This window comes from Pyrgilauda ruficollis, unplaced genomic scaffold, assembly GCF_017590135.1.
Source record: "Pyrgilauda ruficollis isolate IOZ18807 unplaced genomic scaffold, ASM1759013v1 scaffold354, whole genome shotgun sequence".
Lineage (NCBI taxonomy): Eukaryota > Metazoa > Chordata > Aves > Passeriformes > Passeridae > Pyrgilauda > Pyrgilauda ruficollis.
In genome coordinates, this window is record NW_024524979.1 from 14,632 (window position 1) to 38,577 (window position 23,946).

Below are 23,946 nucleotides of genomic sequence, written 5' to 3' on the forward strand. Positions count from 1 at the left end.
CAACTATTTGTCAATGGTTTGTGGCACAGTCCTTGTCATAAGTGCGGGAGCAATTTAATGCTTGCTGCTGTTATCATTACATGGATGATATCTTGTTGGCATCTGATAACAAACAACAGTTATCAGCTCTTAAACAATGTACCGTGACAAATTTGAGAGCTTTTGGTCTGATCATTGCCTCAGAGAAAGTGTGGAAACACATGCCTTGGAAATATCTAGGTATGTTGGTGACTAACACTCAAGTTATGCCTCAACCTGTGAAATTAGACATTGATGTTAAAACTGTTACCGATGTACAGAAATTGGTTGGTTTAATAGATTGGATTCGATCATATTTAGGCATAAATCATCAATGCAAACATCAATGCAGTCATCAGATGCAACCATTGTTTGATTTGCTCTCAGGCATCACTTCCTCTACTGATGAGAGGCAATTGACTCCGTCAGCAAAAAAAGACCCTAGAAGAAATTGAATTAGCCTTAGCACACGAATTTGTTATCAGAATAGATACCTCTGTTGGTGTTCAATTGTTTATTTTGAAAGACCATGAAATAACATGTGGAATACTGTGTCAATGGAGTGATAATTGGGAAGACCAACTGCATATTTTGGAATGGATATTTTTATCTTTCAGATCTCGTGTAATATCCAAGAGAAACCATTGTTTACTATGTTAGTGAAGTTATGGACAGTCATTTGTGCTTGAAAACATCCTTATTTCATCATGCATATTCGTAGCCACACATCATTACCAGGATTTTTGTTGAAGGCAATGGCTATGTAGATTCTCTAGTAGCTGCTGCTGCAATCAAAACCATACCTAATGTGTTGCAGCAGGCAATTTTATCTGGACTTCCTCTGGGAATGCAGTGGAGAAGAAAGCTGCTTCTCTAGGAATCCAGTGAGAAAAGGCTGTCTCTGTTGTTCCAAATCTCAGATTATATCCTATATATATTATTATATATATAGATACAAATGCTTGGCTCCTTGTTGCTCTGTTCTTCTAAGTTCTTCTAAGCCTTCTGATGTTTACATTCTTGAAATGGAGTTTCTCACACACTTTTATGTAAATAATTATTGTTTTTACATTCCTCTCTGGAGGAGAAGAAATTTGATGGGCTGTTGGTTTGTCCAGTGTCATTGGAGAGGTGGCAATTTCATCCTCCAATCTACTGTCACTTTTGACAGTCTATAAATATTGGAGTCAGAAAATAAACTTCCCTTCTTCTTACCTTGGAGTTCCAGTGTCCGCATTGTTTTATTTCATGTCCTATTGCGACATGTGGTAGTCATCATGTGTGGGACAGCCGTGAGTGAGGTCGTATAGTTTTACCCCCCCTTCCCTGCTTTGGCGTGGTGACTGCGAGCTGTTTGGCCCTTTGCCTGCAGCTCTTGTGATAGTGGCAACCCCTGTGGTTTCTATGGAGGACTCCTTGGTTTTGGATCTCAGAAAGGGTCTCATGGAGTGGAAACGGGCTTCCGTTTCCTGGAGCGATTTTGAGAGATTATTTCTGTGGGCAAGAGAGCAAGGGTTTATTTCAGACCCTGCGGAGGTGCTCTCCAGGAAAGTGTGGTCTCTCATGGGAGAACGCCTCATGGCAGCTCTCTTTGCTGATTGTAGTATAGACATGGGATCGTTGCTGGTGCAGTGGAAAAAGTTTGACCTGGTTGGGTGGGGGATTGGATTTTGTAGCTCTCAAGAGTTTTCAGGAGGACCCTTCCATCTTGGACACAGACGAAGGGGAATTCGAATTTCAGCGCAAAGCAGAACCCTCCCCTCTCCCCCAGGACAGTGAGCTGGAAGATGGTTCCATCTTGGATGGCGACGTTTGCTCCCCCAGGGTGGATTGGGCTCCCAGCCAGCTGGTTCCAAGCGGTCAGTGAGTGGGCAGAGCCCCACAGGCTTCTGAGATCCCTGTGGAGTTGGCTAAGCCTACCCCACCCCTCCCTGTGCCATGGAGGCAGCAGTGCGGGGAGAACTGCCCTTTCTTTGTGTCTTCACGGTGCTTGGGGGCTGCGGGGAGCCCCTGGCTCAGGCTGCACCTCTGCTTGAGTCTGATTCGGTGACAACACTTTGTCCGAATTGTGGCGTTTCCATTAAATACCCCTGGGTGCAGCGGGAGTGGGTTTGTCCACTTCGGCACCAGTCTCGTCCTCGGGGGGGCGGTATCGACCGCCTCTGAGTCCGCACAGTCTGCCGGGCATGTACACGTGGTGGAAGCCACCAGAGGCAGGGCGTTGATCGGTGGTATGTCGGGCCCCCACCATGGTGGGTCGGCAGCCCACCCCGCTCCTCTTGGGTGGGGCGGTGTCCGCTGTGGGGTTTCGTGTCACACGCTGGACCCTCCTAGGGGCGGTCCCGGACACCCCTGTGCTGCCCTGCGTGGCCAGGGCACGGGGCAGTGACGCAGTTCCGCGAGTCGCATCTCTCTCTGCGCCCCATCCCTCCCCTACGCTGGTGGAGGGGGGCCCTGTGCAGGTCCCGCTCTGACCCGCCCCGGATCTACAAGTACTGCCAGGACCTGGGTCTGCTGCAGCGTCCTCTGCCCGTGCTGCAGCGGACAGCACTGCTGGGCTGCCAACGGGCATGGGCTCTGCTGGGGCTGGAGTGGGCCCTGCAGCAGCTGGTTTGGCCCCACCGCCCCTGCCTCCCACAGATACTGGGGCTGTGGCTCAGGAGGATGCTGAGGTGTTCACTTTTAGCACAAATGATGACGTGGCCGGCCGGAGACTGGGGGTTCCCCGGGGCCATGGACCCTCCTTGACAGCTTTGTGGACATTCCCCCCATGTCAGGTGACCGTACATCCAAGGGAACACAGGCGGTTCTGGAGAGCAGTCAAAGCTAAGGTCGAGGCAATGGTTGATTATGCCTTCACGCAGCATCTGCTAGATTGCAGAGATGGCTCCTCTGGCCCTGCTGAGCTGCAGGGGATGCGGTGTTGGGTGGTGTTGAGCTATCTCCCAGTCAGGCATCTGCCTTTGTCCCTGTGAGGCCCATGGGACCAGACTTAGAAGGTGCTGCCACCTTACCAGGGGGGTGCCAGGCTTTCCCTGTGCTTAGGGGTGTTACTCATAACACCTATCAACCTTCATCATGGAAAGCTATGATGGAATTCTGTGATAAGGTCAGACAATATGGTCTGGGGTCTGTTGAAGTCATGCAGTTGCTTGAGTGCTTGCTGCTGATTTGCTGACACCTTATGACATCCGCAGTTTGGCTTGTATTCTTTTTCTGCCTGTAGAATTGGGACATTTTGGAGTCTAAATGGCCTCAGCTGGCAGCCAGGGCAGTGGAGTGGAATGCTATGCTGGGTCTGCAGGATCCCAGGTGTCTGACTGGCACTGATGTGCTATTGGGCATAGGCAATTATGCTGGTCCTAGTGAGCAAGTTGGCTTTGATCCCCTTGTGCTTGACCACAATGCCAGTGCCAGACAATAGGTATGGCAGTGTTGGTTCAGACCATAGAACTGGCTGCTCCAAAGGAGTCGTTTGCAACTGTTGTCCAGGGGACTGATGAGTCTTTCCTACGATTTGCAGGGAGCCTGACTGCCTCTGTGGAGAAGCAGGTGGCAATCCTGAGGCAAGGAGGCTTGTGCTTACACACCCTGAAAGATGTAACTGCAATGAAGATTGTAGGAGAATCATAGAGGCTCTTTATCGGAGTGTACCAATATTACAGACGGGACTGCCTTGGTCTGTCTGGCCTTGGCTGCTGACCAAATAGCAGCACCTGTGGTGTTTTCTCCCCAGAGACGCTGTTCAGTGCCTGTGCTTGCAGCTGAGCATGTGGAGACAAGTCCAGGCATGCCCCGAGCTCCAGTGCTTGCAGGCTGGAGCTTTCTTTGAGGGGGTCCCCCCCCTGGCCCTCCTGAGCTGGAGGTTCCTTTAAGGCGATGGTGAAGGAAGGAGTGGGTCCCGATGGAGAGTTTTTAATCCAGAGTTTTTATCTGGTGGCACAGTCTCTGAATCTTGCAATAACTCCCATGAACTCTCTAACAGAACTCTCTACCGGAACCCCGGCCGCGTGGTCTGGTTGCCCTTTTACCTGGGGAGAGGGCCAGGGGAGGGGACCCGGGGAACAACAACCAGGTACAGGGGGAGGGGGTCTCAGGTGAGAGGGACACCTGGGTGGGCCAATGGCCCCCCAGGGGTGGAGAGCATCCTTTGAACCTGCCAATTGCTTGACACTCTCCTTGCAATTTCTGGGTTGATAGTGCCCAGCCAGGGTCAAGGGTGGGGAAAGGAAGGGCGAATGACAACCCACCTGGGGAAGGAGATTTCAGGGAAAACCCAGGGGAAACTGAGGCAAATCATGATATCACACTGCAACATCTCTTCCTGGTAATCCTTCCATCTCCCAGATGGTGGAGGCCTGTGCAAAGATAGGCACTCCAGGTCATAAGATGGCTGCCATGGCTACTGCTGCGCAGCCAGTCTGGACAGTGCCGCAGGGCAGGCAGCAACAGCAGGGGAATGCTCAGGCCAGCACAAAACAGGGAAAGAAGGCACAGAAGGTCACAACTCCCTTGTTTTTGTGTGGTTGGTGTGGAAGGCTGAACCATACTGCAAATGTCTGTAAGGAAACTGCTCATGCTAATGGCCAGGCTTTGCTGGGCTCGGGAAATGGGAGTGCGAAAGGGAGATGCACCCAGACACAAGCTTCTCTCCATGTCCCGGAGCTGATGGAGGTCTGCTTAGCCAGCTTGCAGGCAGCACCCACGGCTCAGCAGGTGTTGATGTCTGCACAGCAGCAACAGTTGTCTTAGACTCTTGCAAAATACACAAGGTCCCCCTGTATACCTTTGGTCCCTTGGGTGAGGGCACGAGTGCTCTCCTTATGGGGAGATCTAGTGCCACCCTTCAGGGCATCATTGTGCACATGGGTACGACACCAGAGATCCACCTCCACAGGCTTCTGGACAGCGCTGCAGACGTCATTTGAAGGATTGCTTTTTTATAATTCTTTTGCATCCCGATGACAGACCAAACTTTGCCTTCTTGGTGCCAGCAATTAACAACGCTGAGCCTGCACAGCAATATCAATGAAGGACTTTGCCCTAGTGCATGTGAAATTCTCCGGCCATATGCCAATGGCATGTGCCCGTGCCTTGTCTGGAGTTCGCAAGCAGTTTCCCGATGCCCGTCTTTATCATTATATGGACGACATTTTGATGGCTGCGTCCACCCAGGAGGAGCTGCTGAGGATCCAGCCTCAGTTGCTCAATGTTTTGCATTCTCATGGGCTGCAGGTGGCTCCAGAAAAGGTTCAACAACAACCGCCTTGGAAGTATTTGGGAGTCAAAATTCTCGAACGGACAATCTGACACCAGGAGGTGCAATTTGTGCATTATGTGAAGACACTGAATGATGCCCAGAAATTTGTAGGTGTCACCACTTGGTTACGTTCATACCTGGGACTGAAGGACACACAATTGTCTCCTCTGTTTGATCTGTTAAAGGGAGACTGATTTAAAGTCACCTCGCACATTGACCCCTGAGGTGCCTCAGGTGCTGGAGGTGGTTCAGCAAGCTGTTTCTGCTTGCCAGGTTTATCGCTTTGATCCTTCTGTTGATGTCACTGTGTTCATTACCACTCCAGATTCGCATCCCACAGGCATCACTGGCCAATGGAGTGACAAATGATCCAATTCCTTGCACATCTTGAAATGGGTTTTCCTGCCCCATCAGCCGCAGAAGACAGCAACCCCATTGTCTGAGTTCACTGCTTGCTTGATAATCAAATGCCAGCAACAATGTTTGTAATTGATGGGTGAGGATCCCGCAAAGATCGTACTCCCGGTACAGTGGGAGGATTTTGACTGGAGCTTTGCAAACAGTGTGTCCCTGCAAAGTGCTCTGGAAAACTTTTCCGGGCAGATCATTTATCATCTGCCCAGCCACAAGATACTGCAGGTGGCGAAATTCACACAAATATCTTTGCGGCCCAAAACTGGTCACGAACCAGTGCAAGGACCCACCGTCTTCACTGATGGCTCAGGGAAAACAGGGAAGGCCATTGTTACTTGGAGGGACGGATCTGAGCGGCAGGTCCTGGAAGTTCATGAGGATGGGTCAGCCCAATTGGTTGAAATGAAAGCTGCTGTCATGGCATTTGAGAAAATTTTCCCAGGAACCTTTCAATTTGGTCACAGATTCTGCCTATGTGGCCGACGTTGCACAGCGGTTGGGTCATTCAGTTTTGTAGGATGTCAGTAATCTGGCCTTGTTTCATTTACTGAAGACCTTGTGGTGTGCCATTCAGGCCCAGGTTCATCTGTACTACGTTCTGCATGTGAGTAGTCACAACAATTTGCCAGGGTTTATAGTGGAAGGTAAGGCAAGGGCTGACAAGTTGGCTTACCCAGCGTGGGTAGCACCTCAGCCTGACACACTTGCACAGGCCAAGACATTGCAGGTGTTTTTTCATCAGAATGTGCATACCCTGCAGAAGCAGTTTCAGCTGACGCTAACTGAGGCTCGTGACATTGTCCAGTCATGTGACGACTGTCCTCTGCTTGCTGTGCTTTTGCTGGCAGGGGTCAACCCCAGAGGCCTTAGGGCCTTGGAGCTTTGGCAGACCGATGTCACCCAGATTGCTGAGTTTGGCCAGCTCAAGTATGCGCATGTCACTGTGGACACGTCCTCCTCTGCGATGTGGGCTTCTGCTCACACTGGAGAAAAGGCCCGTGATGTCCTTGCCCACTGGAGGCAGGCCTTTGCCGTTCTGCGCATACCTTCTGCTGTGAAAACCGACAGTGGTCCTGCTTACGCATCACAGAAGGTGCGGTAGTTCCTGCAGTTGCGGGGTGTGTCACACAAGTTTGGTATCCCTCATTCTCCAACTGGCCAAGCTATTGTAGAATGCGCTCATACTACTCTGAAGCGGGTTCTTCAAAAACCAAAACAGGGAATGCAGGGTAAAGCCCCACACAGTCAGTTGGCAAAAGCTTTGTCTACCATCAATAATCTCACTGTGCCGCAGTATTCAAATAATCCTGTCATCTTGAATCATCACCTTTTGTTGCAGGCTGTGGAGAAGACACACCAACCTCGAGTGAAGGTTCGGGTGCAGAATTCAGTCACCAAACAGTGAGAAGGTCCCTATGACCTTATCACTTCGGGATGTGGGTATGCATGTGTATCCACAGATACTGGGGTATGCTGGGTACCTTTGAAGTGTCTTTGTCCTGACTGCAACCGTACAGACAGAATCCGGCCAACAGGCAAAATGGAAACCGTGACCAAACTGAAAGTCATCAAGTGGATGAATCATTGAGAGATGACTCAGATGCAGATGACGTGAGTGATCACTCTGATGAACATCGTTTTTTCCTTTTCACATTGTTCATTTTTTCTTTTTCTGTATAAACGGAAAAAGGGTGAGATGTCGTCCTGTTCTTCTAAGTTCTTCTAAGCCTTCTGATGTTTACATTCTTGTAATGGAGTTTCTCACACACTTTTATGTAAATAATTATTGTTTTTACATTCCTCTCTGGAGGAGAAGAAATTTGATGGGCTGTTGGTTTGTCAAGTGCCATTGGAGAGGTGGCAATTTCATCCTCCAATCTACTGTCACTTTTGACAGTATATAAATATTGGAGTCAGAAAATAAACTTCCCTTCTTCTTACCTTGGAGTTCCAGTGTCCGCATTGTTTTATTTCATGTCCTATTGGGACAGCTCCTTCCTCTGGATGGATGAAATTTTTATCAATCATGAGGTGACACTCAATAGCCCATTAACAGAAGATATGTCCCAGAGGGAGGACTGGTTGTGGAGGAGATAAAGTTAACTGCCCAATTAACAGAGGATAACTCCTTTAACAGATGGTAATTGAAAACACACCCACCTAACCTGAGGCACATTCTTATTTGTGCCCAGGAAGAGACTTACCTTAACATAGTTCTTTCTGAGACCGTCAAGACAATTGAGGAAGCTGGATTTGAAATCCAGGAGGACAAAATCCAACACACCTGACCTTGGATTTACCTGGGACTTTGGATCCATGAGTGGACTGTCGTACCCCTGCAGCTTTCTATCAAGGACAACCCCAGGACCCTCTGCAATCTTCACCAGCTCTGCGGATCCATCAACTGGGTGCATCCACTGCTGGGGATTACAATGGAAAACCTCACTCCGCTCTTCAGCCTCCTTTTGGCAACAAGGATCTTGATTCCCCAAGAAGCATCACTCCGGAGGCCCAGGAATCCATCAAAAAGTGCAAAAAGCCCTCTTCTCCCAGCAAGCTCATTGAACATATCCGATGCTTTCCTTCAGACTCATAATTCTGGGTAAGTCACCCAGATTCCCACACGCTAATATTCCATTAGGACAAGGAACTGAAACATCCACTCCTCATATTCAAGTAGGTCTTTCTCCACCATCAACTGACCAAAACAATCACCACTCTGCAGGACTCAAGGCACAACTAATTGTTAAAACCAGAGCACGCCTTCCACCCTTGCTGGGTATGACTTCACATGTCAATGTGTCATTGACAACAGGAGATCTGGACAATTTGCTTGCTCCAGACAAATGAACACCTTCAACTCACCATGGACAGCTATCCAGGCCAAATTTCCATCCACCCACCAAGTCATAAGCTGTTCAATTCAGTTTTTATTTTGGTCCCAACACTAGTCCAAAACAGAAAACCTCTAAAGGCATTGAGAATTTTCACAGATGGCTCAGGAGCAACCCACAAGTCAGTGATGACTGGGAGGGATCCTCTAAAACAGAAGTGAGAGTCTAACGTCCAAATTTTTGAGGGATCCCCTCAAATTGCTCAACTCCCTGCCATTGTCAGAGCATTTGAGAGGTGTTGTGGTGCATTTTTAGGTTTCATGGACTCGTCTGTATCCCACTTATTCCCCAGAGTTAATGGCTTGTCCCTGAAATTGTAACCTCCCGCTAGGTTGTCTGTCTCATCTAATCCTGCCCATTGCCCTCAAATGTTCTGTGTCAATCCTCCCTCGGCCCAGCCCATGCATGTCAATCCCCCTTAATACCAGCCCCTTGTTCCAGTGAGTTCCCTGCCAATGTCTCTTTGTACCACTCCCATTTTGAACCTCCCCTTTGGAAATCCCCTAATCCTTGACGCCCCATTGGACTATGTGACTCATTCTCCTCCCCTCATCCCCCTCATTGGTTGATACACTGTAAAACCCCAGCCTTTTGTTCTTCCCCAGGATATCCCTAATTGGTTGAAGTTCTGTACCCTCCCCTTGAACCTCCCCCACTTAAAGGTTCCTGCAAACCCTTTATCGCGGCTCTTCGTCCTTGGATTTTCCCTCAAATAAACCTCTCCCTGGAACCCAGACTGAGAGCCTCCTCCTCATCCTTGCCTCCACACTCTGCGTCTGTTTCATCCAAGTGCCATGGAGCTTTTGCTCTAAGCTGCACCCCAGATCACCCTGCTTCTGGGGTGTGTCCCACTCTCAGCATGGTGCTGTGGGATGATCGAGCTAGCCGTGAGACTCTGGCACCGCGTCAGAGAGGTTCCAAGAACCTGTTAATTTAGTCACTGATTTGGCCTATGTTGCTGGAGTAGCTATGAGGGCAGAATATTCGCTATTAAGGGAGGTAATAAACCCTAATTTGTACAAGTTGCTTTCAGAATGAATATACCTTCTCTCCGACCAAAAGCAACTGTTTCACATTAGGCATGTGAGGTCACACACAGACCTCCCAGGAGCCATCGCAGAAGGAACTGTAAAGCAGATGCCCTGGCCATGCCTGTGCACCATGCCAACGTGCCAGATATTTTTTCACAGGCCAAACTAAGCCATGATTTCTTTCATCAAAACGTTTCTGTGTTAATGCGAATGTTCAGACTACCTTGGGATCAAGCCAGGGCAATGGTGTCCACCTGTCCAAATTACAAAGTTTATCAAATTCCATCTTTCGCCTTAGGGGTTAACTCCCGAGGCCTGAACAGCTGCCAGTTGTGGCAAACTGATGTTACACATTACCCTGCCTTTGGATGATCCAAATACTTAACACGTGTCAATTGACACATTCTCAGGGGCAGTATTTGTCTTGGTCCATGCAGGAGAAAGTGCCAAAGAGACCATCAGGCACTCTCTGCTTGCGTTTGCCACCTTGAGAGTCCCTGAAGAGATTAAAACAGACAATGGTCTGGTTCATACCTCCCACAAGCTCAAAGGAATGGAGCTTCAATCAGTGGAGGGTAAAGCACAATACAGACACACCTCATTCTCCCACCAGCCAAGCTATCATTGAAAGAGCCCAAGAGCCCATTCCACCCTTAAACGGGTTCTCGATCAGCAACGGGGAGGGACAGAGACAACCTCTCCAACTGAGAGGCTCTGTAAGGATCTTTATACAATAAAATTTTTTAACAGCTCATTCACAGAGCCAATTCCCCCCTGTCCTCTCCTTTTCCAACTCATGCCAAGTGAAACTAGTTGAAAAACCGCCAGTGCTGATCAAGGACCCAGACACCCAACATATTTCTGGCCCTTTCCCTTTAATAACTTGGGGAAGAGGATATGCCTGTATCTCAACACCATCAGGACCCAGGTGGTTCCCAGGGAAATTTCTAAAACCACTTCTTGCACAAACAAATACACCAGTGGCAAACACTCCTGAGACCAACATAGAAGACCCAAAAGATGAGACCAGCTCTGCATGGAGACAGAGACAGTGCAAATCCTCCAGACAAAATCTACCCGCCTGTCCCACCACAAGAAGCAGGACCAGAGCTGGACATGGACACGTCACCCACAACCACAGAATAAATAAGTCACACCCCTCCCCTTACTAACATTCTACTAACATCCCCCCATACCCCACTCACTAATATCCTACTAACATCCTCCCACATACCCTCCTGTTCCCAGTTACAACAATTACCATCCCCCCTTCTCTATTTTAATTTTCCCCACAGCCACGCATTTTATTTTACCTTATTACTATTCCCCTTTCCTGATTCTCCTATTAAACAAAGAAGGGGGATAGAGGAAGAGAAGGGAAGGCACGAGCCTTGCCCACCCTAAATGTGACAATTGTTAAAATAACTTGTTTAAACCTTACAGAAAGCATCTACCCTGACACCATCCACCACAATGAGAGCCACTGCCTACATGGCCTCAGTCATCCTGGTCTTCTGGATGCCCCCATCACCACCAACCATCGATACATGGATGGTGACACAGCCCAAAGAAAAATTCAACAGGCTGTGCTGCCTCAACCTATCCTCCTACAGTGAGGGCATCCATGCCAAAATCTGGAAGATCCAGGACCAAGCAAAAGAACTTAAAAGTTCAAATGGCCCCAGACCCGTACCAGGACCTCTTTGGAAACTGGGGCCTCAAAGGATGGCTTGCATCCAAAATAAATGATTTATTATGGGTGCTTTTGATTGGTTTTATTGTTTTATGTTTATTAAGCTGTTTTAAATGTTTAATTTTCAAACCATCCTTGGGAGATGCCTTTTTATTAAATAAAGAAGGGGGAATTGTGGAGTCCGATAGGCCTACAGAACAAAGATCCATTATAATCCTCCCTAAGCTGGAGAAATCTCCCTGTTCAGGGTGACTGAGCAGAGCCTCTCACAGGATGCTTTGTTGTATATGCAAATGTAACCCAGTTAAACCTCCCTGGTTGTCCCGTTGGCCTCCCCACTAATTTTTCCTCATATGTATATGCCTTAGAATGTTCTCCCTTCCCTGCTTATGCATTGGTCCCATATTTCTGCAGTGTCCTGCTGCCTTTACCCTATTGGCTGCCACCCCTTGTCCCGCCTCTGTACCACCCTGAGCCCTCAGCCCACTGGCCCTGATGCTCTGCTCTGCCTCCTTGTACCCTATATTTAAATATGGACCCTCCAATGTGCTTTTGTCAATGTCGCTGGACCCCTTCATGTGTGGCTGCAACAAACCTCCTTGGAACTCCATGCAAAGACCCTTCCCACTTCTTTGTTGTGGGTAATTCTACAAGAGCTACCGGAAGTGTGTGCTGGAGTGATTGTGTGTGTGTGCCTGTGCCACCAAGTGGCTCCATTACTGGAGACGCTTCTGGAAGGTTGCGGCATTGCTGCCTCTTGCTCCACCACCAACAAGCTAGTGCCTTGCAACAAGCATCAAAAATGGCATACCGAGTTGGGGTTAATAATAGGCTCACCAATCCCTTTAAATCATGAGGAGTCATAAGATGAGTTGATAACGTAGACTGTAAAAGATGAGCAAAATAGGGAGACCCTGGCCTGTGTTCCATAGCCATACAGGGTAGCTCCTTAATTTCCAATAAGCGAGGGGTTCCCACTGCAGGTTGTTTCCCCTGGCACTGTGAAGTCTGACTGGCACGACTATTTTCACTGTGACATCAAAATCCGCCTCCTTAAGACCCTTTTTCTTTAATCACACCCAGTTTTCATGAGGGTCAGGAGGGAATAGGCCAGGCTCAGCATCTGTATCTATTGGTCCTGGATTGAAGGTGTCCCCCTCCTCCTCTCTACTAGAGCCATGGTCAGCAATATAGGCTGCTAACAACCGAGGGACAGGATGCCTTCTCCTCCTTTGTCTGGGCAGATGGCTGTGGCTGCTCTTCAGTTTTAGAAGCACCAGTTTCAAGCGGGCAGGGAGAGTCAGAGCAGGGTGGAGGCCAGCGGTATCCACTGAGGATACAGCCTGAGGCTGCTCTTGCTTTCTCAATGTCTCAAAAATTTTTCTCCAGGACAGGAGCATACGCATTGCCGGTTCGTGTCCTGCACGAGCTAAATCACAGAGCTCAACCCCCACGTCATCCCAAACAGCAGCTGTAAAAATAGAGGAGGCAGTGACATTGGGACGTTTAACAGCCACCCATTTAAGAATAAGTTTCAAGACCAGCTTTGGCAAGGATTTGCCATGTTTCCCAAGCAAAGCAAGCATGAGTTCAAAAGAGCCTCTCTCTTTGTTAAATGTGCTTTGTCCCATGTTCCCCTTGGCTCACCTCCTTCTCCGAGGAGGGATTATTTGGGGCCCACTCCTGGTTCTCGCACCAGCACTTCCAGTTGTGGAGGGCTTGCCAACAGCAGCACAGATAGGCTGGTTCTTGCTCCTCACACAGAGTACCAATTATCAGCAATGGAGAGATGGGGACATCCGAGTTTACATCAGAAGCCAATTTTATTGAGTATACCAGGCCTGTACAGAGGGTTTTACTTCATATGGTGCTTATATAGGGCTCTACTTTTGGTAACAATTTCCCATTGGTTGCATATTGTTCATGACATCACATCACCTGGTAACATTATCTTATCACACAGTCTCACAACATGTTTCTTGGTCACTTCTTGCCAAAGGAGACTTTATGTGTGTCTGTGTCTCCCACAGTTTCTCAATCAGCTCCACTGTTTTACTCTCTCTTCAATTTCCAGTAAGGGGTCATCAGGGATCTGCCCAACGGGGTCACTGGAGACCATCCAATGCCGATCCTCCCCTCCCATGGGGGATGGAGCTGGAGCAGCACATGAAGCTCTTCCAGTACTCAGGGCACTCACAGGGCTTCCCTTAGTGGCGCCTCCGTTGGTGTTTGGTCAAGGTTGAGCTCTGTGAGAAGCTCTCCCCACACTCCCCACACTTGTAGGGCCTCTCCCCAGTGTGGATGCGCCGGTGGGTGGTGAGGCGGGAGTTTACATGGAAGCCCTTCCCGCAGTCGGGGCAGCAGAAGGGCCTCTCCTCTGTGTGAATCCGTTCATGTACAAGGAGATCAGAGCTGATCTGAAACCTCTTCCCACACTCAGGACACTTGTAGGGTTTCTCCCCAGTGTGGATGCGCTGGTGATGTTTTCTCAGGGCAGAGATCCACCCAAAGCTCCTCCCACATTCCAGGCAGGTGTAGGGCCGTTCCCCTGTGTGGATCACCTGGTGCTGAATCAGGGTATTGCACTGGCTGAAGCTCTTCCCACACTTCCCACACTGGTAGGGCCTCTCCCCCGTGTGGATCCTCTGGTGCTTCTTCAGGCTGCAGCTCTGGATGAAACCCATCCCACATTCCCCACATGTGTAGGGCCGTTCCCCAGTATGGATCCTCTGGTGCCGGATCAGGTCAGAGCTGCCTCTGCAGCTCTTCCCACATTCCCCACAGTCATAGGGCCGTTTCCCACTGTGGATCACCTGGTGCTGGATCAGGTATGAGCTCCTTCTGAAGCTCTTCCCACATTCCTCACACTCGTAGGGCCGTTCCTCAGTGTGGATCACCTGGTGCTGGATCAGGTTCAAGCGCCGGCTGAAGACCTTCCCACATTCCAAGCACTTGTGTGGCTTCTCCCCACCAAGAGGCTTCTCCACCAGCTCTGAGCTCTGGCGGGATCTTTGGCCGCCTTCCTGGCTCAGGGGGGCTCTTTCCTCCCCGCAGCTCCCTGGGCTGGATTTGCAGCCCCTCCTTGTGCGATATCTCCAGGGCTTTTCCTCCTCCTCCATCCAGCGATGCGTAAGAATGAAAAATTGTGGTTTGGAGAAAAAAACAAGATGAAAGCGCCTTGGACTGGGAGTTCCTCCTTGCCCAAGTTCATCTCAGGAAGCCATTGGGAATCTCGTGTCTGTAAGAACCTCCAAAACATCAAGTTTCAGTACAAAAATCCTCCAAACATCAAGACACAGCTCAAAAACTCCCCAAACATCAAGATTCAGACCAAACCCCCTCCAAAATACAAATATTCAGGCTTCACAAAAAAACAAAACATGAACATTTAACCCAATAAAGCTCAGAACCCAATAAACCCAGAAAGCCGAGATTCGCCCCTGTGGAAATCGTGGATCCTCCCCACCTGGTCAGGTGGCAATGATCCTGGGGCTGGGGGTGAGGCTGGAGATACAGGGGGTTGATGAAATGTTGTGGCGTTTCCTGTTTCTGCTCCTACTCCTCCTCATGTGTCCCTGCTCTTCCTCACACTCCTCTTCCTCCTCATATTCCTCCTTCTCCTGCACAATCCCACCTTTTCCTCCCACATGCATCATTTGACCATTCTGTTCCTCAACCCTGCTTCTCCTTCCCTTCTCCTCCTGCCCCAGGCCCAGCACCCACTGCCGGCTCCCTCTTCCCCCCAAAGCCACAGCATCCCACCGCAGGGGCAGGGATGGAGCTGGGGCAGGTCGGGCTGGGGCAGCGCTGGGCTCTCGGCCGCACTGGAGCCCTTGAGAACACTCAGGGTGGCTCTGCATCCAGAGGAGGCCTCTCCTGATGGACACAGGGGCCTCTCCATCCACTCCGAATCTTAGACCCCAGGGGGAAAAAAATGCCAAAAATATCTTTCATTATTGACACAGTAAGTGGAAAAGGAGTGGTTTTATTCAACCACTATTAGCAGATGTGGGAGATGGGTTTGAAATACATGAATTTTTATTTGCTTTTAATGGCGATTATAATTGACTGGGAAGGGATTTGATCGCTCACTTGGGAATGGAATTTAATATTATAAAAGGTGATACAGAGGTTAGCTCTGTTGTACCTCTGTGCCATATGTCTGGCAAGGCCTGTGCTGAAGTGAACCCTGAAGTGTGGGCAGCCCCAGGCAAAGAGGGAAAGTTAGATATGGAGCCTTTCCAAAGTACTTTGAATCAATGAAGACAAGTGGTGTCTAAAAGCAACACCCTTTTCCAAGGGAGGGAAGGAAGGGGAATTGGACAAAGCACAGGTTATCCCCCATGGTCAGCTCAACCAGCGGACCTGTGTGTGCTTGTGAGAGCCTGGCACTGAAATGCCCTGAGCAGGAAGGATTCAACATCTTCTGCTGACACCATGTCTCCTAACAGAGGGCAAAAGGAATTCTGAAAAGCTGAAAGGCCACCAGAAGAAATCCTACAACACTGTGGACCAGCCCCTGGGAGCCTGAACAAACTCATATCAGGAGCCACAGAACCCATTTATCATTTCAATGGCATCATTAGATGACAAGCTGTCCTCAAAATAATAACCAACCAGACAGCTCCAGCTCCTGACCTTCCTGCTGACCAATCCACTGAAATGAGGAACACAACACTTCACAATGGCATGGAGTCACATTAACTGTTAGCAAAAAAAGGAGTTTGTGGGAAATTAAATGACTCAAACTGCTGCTTGCAAAAAGGTGAGAAAGGAAAATTCGAGAAGCAGATAACAAAGAAATAAGAAAGCAGCTCATGTACCAGTCCAAAGGTTGAAACGATGGGAATGGGACACAGTTTCGTGGTTCCCTGGCAGACGATGAGTTAAACGAATGCAGTTTCTCCTCCTATGTGCTACAGCAACTCTCATCTTTTTACCATGCCGGACACCTTGAGAGGGCAGCTCATTCAGCAGCTGAGTGAATCTGCCGGGAGATAGGGTCAGGGACTTGTACATAAGGAAGTAATGGAAGAAAGCAAGAGATTCAGAAAATGTTACTAATTGACACAGAGAGCTGCTCAAAGTACCACTGAATTCCTGAACTTCGAGGATAAGAAGAAAGACTCAGCAAAGCCATGAATATCGGCCCCACAAAAGTGGGGGTGCACATTAACGAGGACATGCAGGTGGCGGATCGGGAAGTCTGAACCTTCCAAGCACCTCAGCCAGCGGGCAAAGGGAGAGGGAGAAGCGGCCGGGAAAATGAGGATCCAAAGGAGGCTGCGTACTACAGCAATGGCAGAGAGCGCCTGGCAAATGCCGCACGGCCTGTGCCTCTGCCCAGCAATAAAGTCACTTTTACAGGACTCCTCTGTCTGCTCGGGCCACACAAACCTCCGGCCACGGCAATTTCCCCGCACAGCCCCGCCCACGGGGCAGCCCCCTCTGTCCCAGCCACAGCGAGCGGGCCGAGCCAGCGCTGCTCCGGCAGCGGCTCCTGCCGAGGCAGCGGCGGCAAGGAGACCGCGGGCAGGGGATGCCTGAGGGAGGCCCCGAGCCCGTGGGAAGCCCCTGCAGAGCCATGGAAGTGGCTCCTGGCGGGTCCTGTGAGCCCGTGGCGGATCCCCTTGGAGCAGCCCGTTCCCGAGGGACTGCGTCAGGACAAGGATTCCTCACCCTGAGGCTGTGACATGGCCTGGCTGCGACCCCATCCCCTGTGCCTCTGGGTGGGGAGAAGAGTGGGAATGCAGATAAAGTCCGGGAAGGAGGGAGATGTGGGGGGGAAGATGTTTTCCTAGGAATTATTTTACTTCTCATTCTCTTGCTCTGACATGTTGGATAATAAATTAAATTAATTTCCCCAAGTCAAGTGTGTTGTGCCCGCAACCAGTAACTGAACTGTCCCCGCCCTTATCCAGACCCTCGAGCCTTTCCTTACGTGCTCTGTTCCCTGCCCAGGGTGAGGTGGGAAGTGACAGAGAGGTTTTGGTCTCTCTCCAGCATCCCCTGCTCCGGCCTGGGCTCCTGCCGGGGCTGCAGGGGGGTCCCTGCTCCGTCCCGGACTCACCCCAGCTCCCAGCGCCCTCAGGTCCCGGTCAGGCCGAGCTCCCGGCGGTTCCTTGGCCTCCTGCCCTGGCCGGGCCCAGTGCCAGGGCCGCTCCTCAGCCGCGGGTTCCGGGAAATGCCGGAGTTCGGGGAAAGGGAGGCCAGGCCGTGCCGTGTGCAGAGCCCGCCTCTCGCTCTAATTGGCTAATTCTGCCGTCACTCCTCGTTCTGGCCACTGATTGGTCAGAGCGGGGCTGAGCACGGCCCCGGTGCCACCCCCAGGGCGCCCCTCTCTCCTCAGAGCCGCCATTACCGGAACGCGTGTGCGGACTCGGGGGCGGCGGCAGCGGCCGGAGCCCGGTGAGGCGGCGGCGGAGCTGGGAGGCGACCCCAGCGCAGCCTCCGGGGACGGAACAGCCCCCTCTGTCCCAGCCACAGCGAGCGGGCCGAGCCAGCGCTGCTCCGGCAGCGGCTCCTGCCGAGGCAGCGGCGGCAAGGAGTCCGCGGGCAGCCGCTCCCGCAGCGCCCTCAGCCCAGGGCCAACACGGGCCGGCCACGGCACAACCCACCCGCTCGAGCCCCCTGCCGCCCCCGAGGCCCGCAGCCAGCCCCGAGCCCCCGCACAACCCAGCGCGGCTCCCACCTGCGCCGGGGCCGCCTCCGAGCTCCGCCGCCGCCTCACCGGGCTCCGCCCGCTGCCGCCGCTCCCGGGCCCGCACACAAGCTCCGACAATGGCGCCGCCCTCAGCCCGCCGACGGGGCCCGCCTCCGCCCCGCTCTCACCAATCAGCGCGCCACAACCACGACTGACGGCACCAGCGCCCAATCGCAGCCAGGCCCGGGCAGCGGCTCCTGCCGAGGCAGCGGCGGCAAGGAGTCCGCGGGCAGCCGCTCCCGCAGCGCCCTCAGCCCAGGGCCAACACGGGCCGGCCACGGCACAACCCACCCGCTCGAGCCCCCTGCCGCCCCCGAGGCCCGCAGCCAGCCCCGAGCCCCCGCACAACCCAGCGCGGCTCCCACCTGCGCCGGGGCCGCCTCCCCGGTGGTTCCCGGTCACCCCCTGCGTGATCCCGGTCACTCCCAGTATGGTCCAAATCACTCCCAGTAGGTTCCAGCTGCCCCCGACATGGTGCCAGTGGCTCCCAGTCATCCCCTGTGTGGTTCCTTCCCTCTCAGTCCCTCTCTGTAAGAGTCCAGTATGAACCCAGTCACACTTTACACGATGCCATTTGCCCCTGCTGTGGTCCCAGTTGCTCCCAGTATCAGTCCAGTCACCTCCAGTACAATCCCAATAAGTCCCAAACATTCCCAGTATGAGTCTGGTTTGATGCCAGTCCTCTCCAGTATGATCCCAGTAGCTGCCAGACACTCCCAGTACTATGCCAGTCACTCCAAGTTTAACCCAGTCAATCCCAGTATGATCCCAGTATGACACCAGCATGGGCCAGCTGCTCCCAGTATGATCCCAGTTGCCCCTGCATTATTCCCGTTTCTCTAATTCACCCCTACTACAGATCTGATCACTCTCAGTATGATTCCAGTTAGTCCCAGGATGATTACCACCATTCCCAGGGTCTCCCAGTACATCTTAATTGTGCCCTGCATGCTCACAGTTGCTCCCAGTAGCCCTCAGTGTGGTCCCAGTATATCCCAGCATGATCCCTGGTGCCCCACTTCTGCTCCCAGTGGGTTCTTTTCCCAGTCTGTCCCAGTCCCTCCCCAGCAGCTGCTGCTGTTTCCCAGATTCTGCCCCCCCACCCCATTCCCGGGCACTGGGACCCCCCCCCTGCACCCCCTTTCCCGGGTATCCTCCTCTCCCAGCCCCTGGATCCCCCCGGGGACCCCCGGGCCCCCATTCCCCGCCAGCCCAGGGCACCTCAGCCCCAGGCCTCGCTTTGCTGGGAAGCCCGGGCTGGGCACGGGGCTCTGCGGCCGCTCTGGGATTTGTGATCCCCCAGAAGAAAGGGAGAGAACAGCAGAGAGCAAGAAGGAGACTGGCAATCAGGGATCGGGGTCCCAGCGCCCGTGCAGGGTCCCAGATGGATCCCCGAGGGATCCTGAGGGGTGCCAGGAGGGGATCCAGGTGAATTCCCTGGAATTCCCCCTTTTCCCCTCCTCCTTTCCCTTCCCCCCGCGCTCCCTCGGGCACTTTCGCTTTCGAGTCTCTCGAGCTGCGCCACAGCCGCGATCGGGGACGGCTGCGATGGCTCCAGCGCTGGGTCTGGGGGTGCTCTTGGGGCTCCTGGCGCTCCTGGGGGACCCGGGGTGCGCGACCAAAGGTGAGTGGGACCCCCCCCGAAACCGGGAAAGCGCTGAACCGCAATTCCCGGGCACCGGGACCCCCGGAACTTCCATTTCCGGCAACCGCGAACCCCCCTGAACCCCCATTTTGGGTCCTGTGACCCCCCTCAATCCCCTTCCCCAGCACCAGGACCCCCGTGAATCTCCATTTCTGGTCACTGGCACCCCCTGAACACCCATTTCCGGCCACACCGACCCCCCTGTACCCCCTTATCTGGCACCGGGACCTCCCTGAACCCCGAATTCCGGGAAGGAAACTCACCCTGAACCCGCATTCCCCGGCACGCGGACCCCCTGAACCCCCATTTTGTGACCCCACTCCATCCCCTTCCCCAGCATCGAGACCCTCATGTACCCCCTTCGGCAGCACCGGGACCCCCCTGAACCGCCATTTCCTGGTGCCGGGACCCACTTGAACCCCGAATTCTGGGAAGAGAATCCCCTGAACCCCCATTCCTGGGCAGGGAAATCTCTCTGAACCCCCATTCCAGGGCACTGGGACACCCCTGAATCTCCATTCCCCACCACCAGAACCCCACCGCACCCCCTTATCCGGGACTGGGACCCCCCCGCACCCCATCAGAGCTCTGGGATCGCCCTGTCCCCCATTTTCGGGCATCCCGCTTTCCCCAGACCCTTTAGACCTTTTCCTTGGTCTTTGGACCTCCCAGATCTCCCAACTTTCTGTGTCCTCCCCCTTTTCTATTCCCGCTGCTTTCTGAGATGGGGTCACGGGGGTCGCAGGGGGGATCCAGAGGGATCCAGATGAACTCCGTGGAATTCCCCTTTCCCCTTCCCGGCTCTCCCGGTTCCCATTCCTGCCTCTTGGATGCCCCCAGACCCCCCAGTCTCTGCATGCCCCCAGTTCTTCACCCCCTGCTCATCATACAGGGGGGGTCTCAGGGGGTCCGGGAAGGTGCCAGGGGGGATTCTGGGCAGTGGGACTCCCCTGAATTTTCAGTTCTGGGCACTGGTACCCCCCTGCATCCCCTTATCCAGTACCAGTCCCCTTCTGCACCCCCTTTCTCATCCATCCTTCCTTTCCTAGCCCTCTGACCCCCTTTTTCCTTTTCCCTGAGACCCCCTGGACCCCACATTTCCGAGCGAACCTCCCTTCCTGAGCACAGAGACCCCCTTGAACATTCATTTCGGGGCATCGAGACCCCCCTGTTCCCCCTTCCCCAGCCCCGATAACCCCTGCACCCCTTACCTGGAGCCTGGAACCTCCTGAACCCACATTTCTGGACACCGGGACCCCCCATGACCCCCATTTCTGGCACGGAAACACATCTGAACCCCCATTTCTGGGCACTGGGAGCCTACTGCTTCTCCTCATCCGGCACCAGGACCCCCCTGAACCTCAATTTCTAGGCACCAGGACCCCCTGAACCCCAGAACCAGGGAAGGGAACCCCCCCTGAACCCCATTTCCTGAGCACCGGGACTGCATTGCATCCCCTTATACAGCACCAGGAGCCCCTGAACCCCCATTCCACTGCACCAGGAGCCGTGTGCACCCCCATATCCAGGACTGGAACCCTCCCAAACCCTCCATTCTCATGCACCAGGACCCCCCTGCACCGCCTTATCCAGCCCGGGGATCCCCCTGCACCCCCTCATCCAGCATCAATTCCAATTCCCCTGTCCCCCCCAGTTCTCCATTCCCGGCGCTTTCTTAAGGGTGTCCAAGGGGGTCCCAGCTGATTCTCAGAGGGCTCCAGGGCGGTCGCAGCGGGGATCCAGAGAGATCCAGAGGGATTCTCCGGAATTCCCCCGTCCCCTCCCCTCCCCGCCCTTCTCGGTCCCTTTCGCTTCCGCGTCCCAACCTGAGAGACCGGGATCTGCCCGGCGACTGGTGACGTCACTGACATATCGGGTTGCCATTGGCGGACAGTAAATAGCGGAGCCAATGGCGGGGCCGGAGGCGGCCCTGTGGGCAGGGCCAGGGCTGTGGGCGGGGCCAGGGCTGAGCGCGGGGCTGTAGCGGAGCAGCGCCATGGCTGCAGCGCTGGGTCTGGGGCTGCTCTTGGGGCTCCTCGGGGACCCGGGGGTCGCGACCAAAGGTGAGTGGGAACCCCGAAACCGGGAACCCCCTGAACCGCAATTTCCAGGCACCGGGACCTTCCTGAACCTCATTTTGGGTTCTTTGATCCCCCTCAATCCCCTTCCCCAGCACCGGGACCACCCCTGAACCGCAATTCCCGGGCACCGGGACCCCCTGAACTTCCATTTCCGACAACCGAAACCCCCTAAACATCCATTCCCTGGCAAGGGCACCACACATAACCCCCTTTTTGTGTTCTGTGATCCCCCTCAATCCCCTTCCCCACCACTCTGTCTCCCTTCATCTGGCACCGGGACCCCCTGAACCCCCATTCCTGAGCACGGGGACCCCCTGAGCGCTCATTTCTGGGCAGCGGGACCCCGCTGTACCCCCTTCCCCAGCACCAGGACCCCCCTGAACCCCCGTTTCCGGGCACCGGGACCTACTTGAACCCCGAATTTCGGGAAGAGAATCCCCTGAACCCCCATTCCTGCATAGGGAAGCTCCCCTGAACCCCCAATCCTGGGCACAGGGACTCCCGTGAAGGTTCATTTCCTGCCACGGGATCCCCCTGCACCCCCTAATGTGGCATCGGGACCCACCTGAACCCCCATTCCTGGCGATCAGGATCCCTTTGAACCCCAAAACGTGGCACACAAACCTCCCTGAACCTCCATTCCAGGGCACTGGGACATCTGTGAATCTCCATTTCCAGACACTGGGACTCCCCTGCACCCCCTTATCTGGGACTGGGACCCCCCTCCACCCCCGTCAGTGCTCTGGGACCCCCTGCTCCCCTTTTCCGGCATCCCGCTTTTCCCAGACCCCAGAGCCTTTGGATCTTTTCCTTGACCTTTGGACCCCCCAGATCTCCCAACTTTTTGTGTCCCCCCGTTTTCCACTCCCGCCCCTTCCCAAAACGGGGTCCCAGGGGGGTTGGGGATCCATGGGGCTGGGATGGGAACTGTAGGGCTGGAATGGGAACTGCAGAGCTGCGTGGGGATCCATGGGGCTGGGATGGGATCTGTGGGGCTGGGATGGGAACTGTAGGGCTGGGGTGAGGATCAGTGGTGCTGGGGTGAGGATCCATAGGACTCAGGTGTGCATTCATAGGCGGCTGAAACGGAGATCCATTAGGCAGGGATGGAATATCATGTGATTCAAGGGGCTGGGATGGGATCTGTGGGGTTAGGTTGGGATCCGTAGGGTTGGGATGTGGATCCATGGGGCTGGGATGGGATCCATGGGGCTGGAATGGGAACTGTACGGGTTTGATGAGGATTTGTGGGGCTGGGATGGGAACTGTAGGTCTCCACTGTGGATTCACAGGGCTCCAAGGAGCTGAAATGAGAGTCCATTAGGCTGGGATGGATTATTTAGTGATCCATGGTTTGGGATATGGATCTGTGGGGCTGGGATAGGAACTGTAAGGTTGGGGTGAGGGTCCATGGGGCTGGAATGGGATCTCTAGGTCTCAGGTGTGCATTCCCAGGGCTCCAAGGGGCTGAAAATGAGGATCCATTAGGTTTGGATGGGAGAGCTTGTTATCCATGGGGTTGGGATGTGGATCCATGGGGATGGGATGGGATCTGTAGGTCTCAGGTGTGGACTCACAGGGCTCTGATAGGCTGAAAATGAGCATCCATTGGGTTGTGATAGGATATCTTGTGATCCACAGGTTTGGATGTGGATCCATGGGGCTGGGTTGGGATCTGTGGGGCTGGAATCGGATCTGTGGGGCTGGGGTGAGGATCCATGGGGCTTGGATGGGATCTGTAGGACTCAGGTGTGCATTCACAGGGCTCCAAGGGGCTGAAATGGGGATCCATTAGGCTGGAATGGGATAGCTTGTGATCTATGGGGCTGGGGTGGGATCTGTGGGGCTGGGTTGGGATCCATGGGGTTGGGATGTGGATCTGTGGGGCTGGAATGGGATCCATGGGGCTGGGATGGGATCCATGGGGCTGGAATGGGAACTGTACGGGTTTGATGAGGATTTGTGGGGCTGGGATGGGAACTGTAGGTCTCCACTGTGGATTCACAGGGCTCCAAGGAGCTGAAATGAGAGTCCATTAGGCTGGGATGGATTATTTAGTGATCCATGGTTTGGGATATGGATCTGTGGGGCTGGGATAGGAACTGTAAGGTTGGGGTGAGGGTCCATGGGGCTGGAATGGGATCTCTAGGTCTCAGGTGTGCATTCCCAGGGCTCCAAGGGGCTGAAAATGAGGATCCATTAGGTTT

The 23,946-nt window shown here is 53.4% G+C and overlaps 1 protein-coding gene and 1 long non-coding RNA gene across 3 annotated transcripts; one reads left to right on the forward strand and one right to left on the reverse strand.

Annotated features, from left to right (window-relative positions):
• Positions 1-13,114: 13,114 nt before the first annotated feature.
• On the reverse strand, positions 13,115-19,061 carry LOC121357880 (zinc finger protein 239-like). Of its 2 annotated transcripts, none has more exons than XM_041475576.1 (3): positions 18,379-19,047; positions 17,381-18,001; positions 13,115-14,548 (listed from the first exon to the last, which is right to left on the reverse strand). In XM_041475576.1, exon 3 carries the CDS (start codon positions 14,427-14,429, stop codon positions 13,518-13,520), a length of 912 nt encoding a protein of 303 aa, XP_041331510.1. In that variant the 5' UTR covers positions 14,430-14,548; positions 17,381-18,001; positions 18,379-19,047; the 3' UTR covers positions 13,115-13,517. The 2 variants fall into 2 exon arrangements, 1 of the variants encoding a protein (XP_041331510.1); XR_005955791.1 differs by having other exon boundaries at positions 14,426-14,548; positions 18,379-19,061.
• Positions 19,062-19,163: 102 nt separating this feature from the next.
• On the forward strand, positions 19,164-22,633 carry LOC121357881. The gene is made up of 3 exons (XR_005955792.1): positions 19,164-19,637; positions 21,313-21,721; positions 22,385-22,633. It is a non-coding gene; the product is annotated as an uncharacterized LOC121357881 (long non-coding RNA).
• The last annotated feature ends 1,313 nt before the right edge of the window (positions 22,634-23,946 follow it).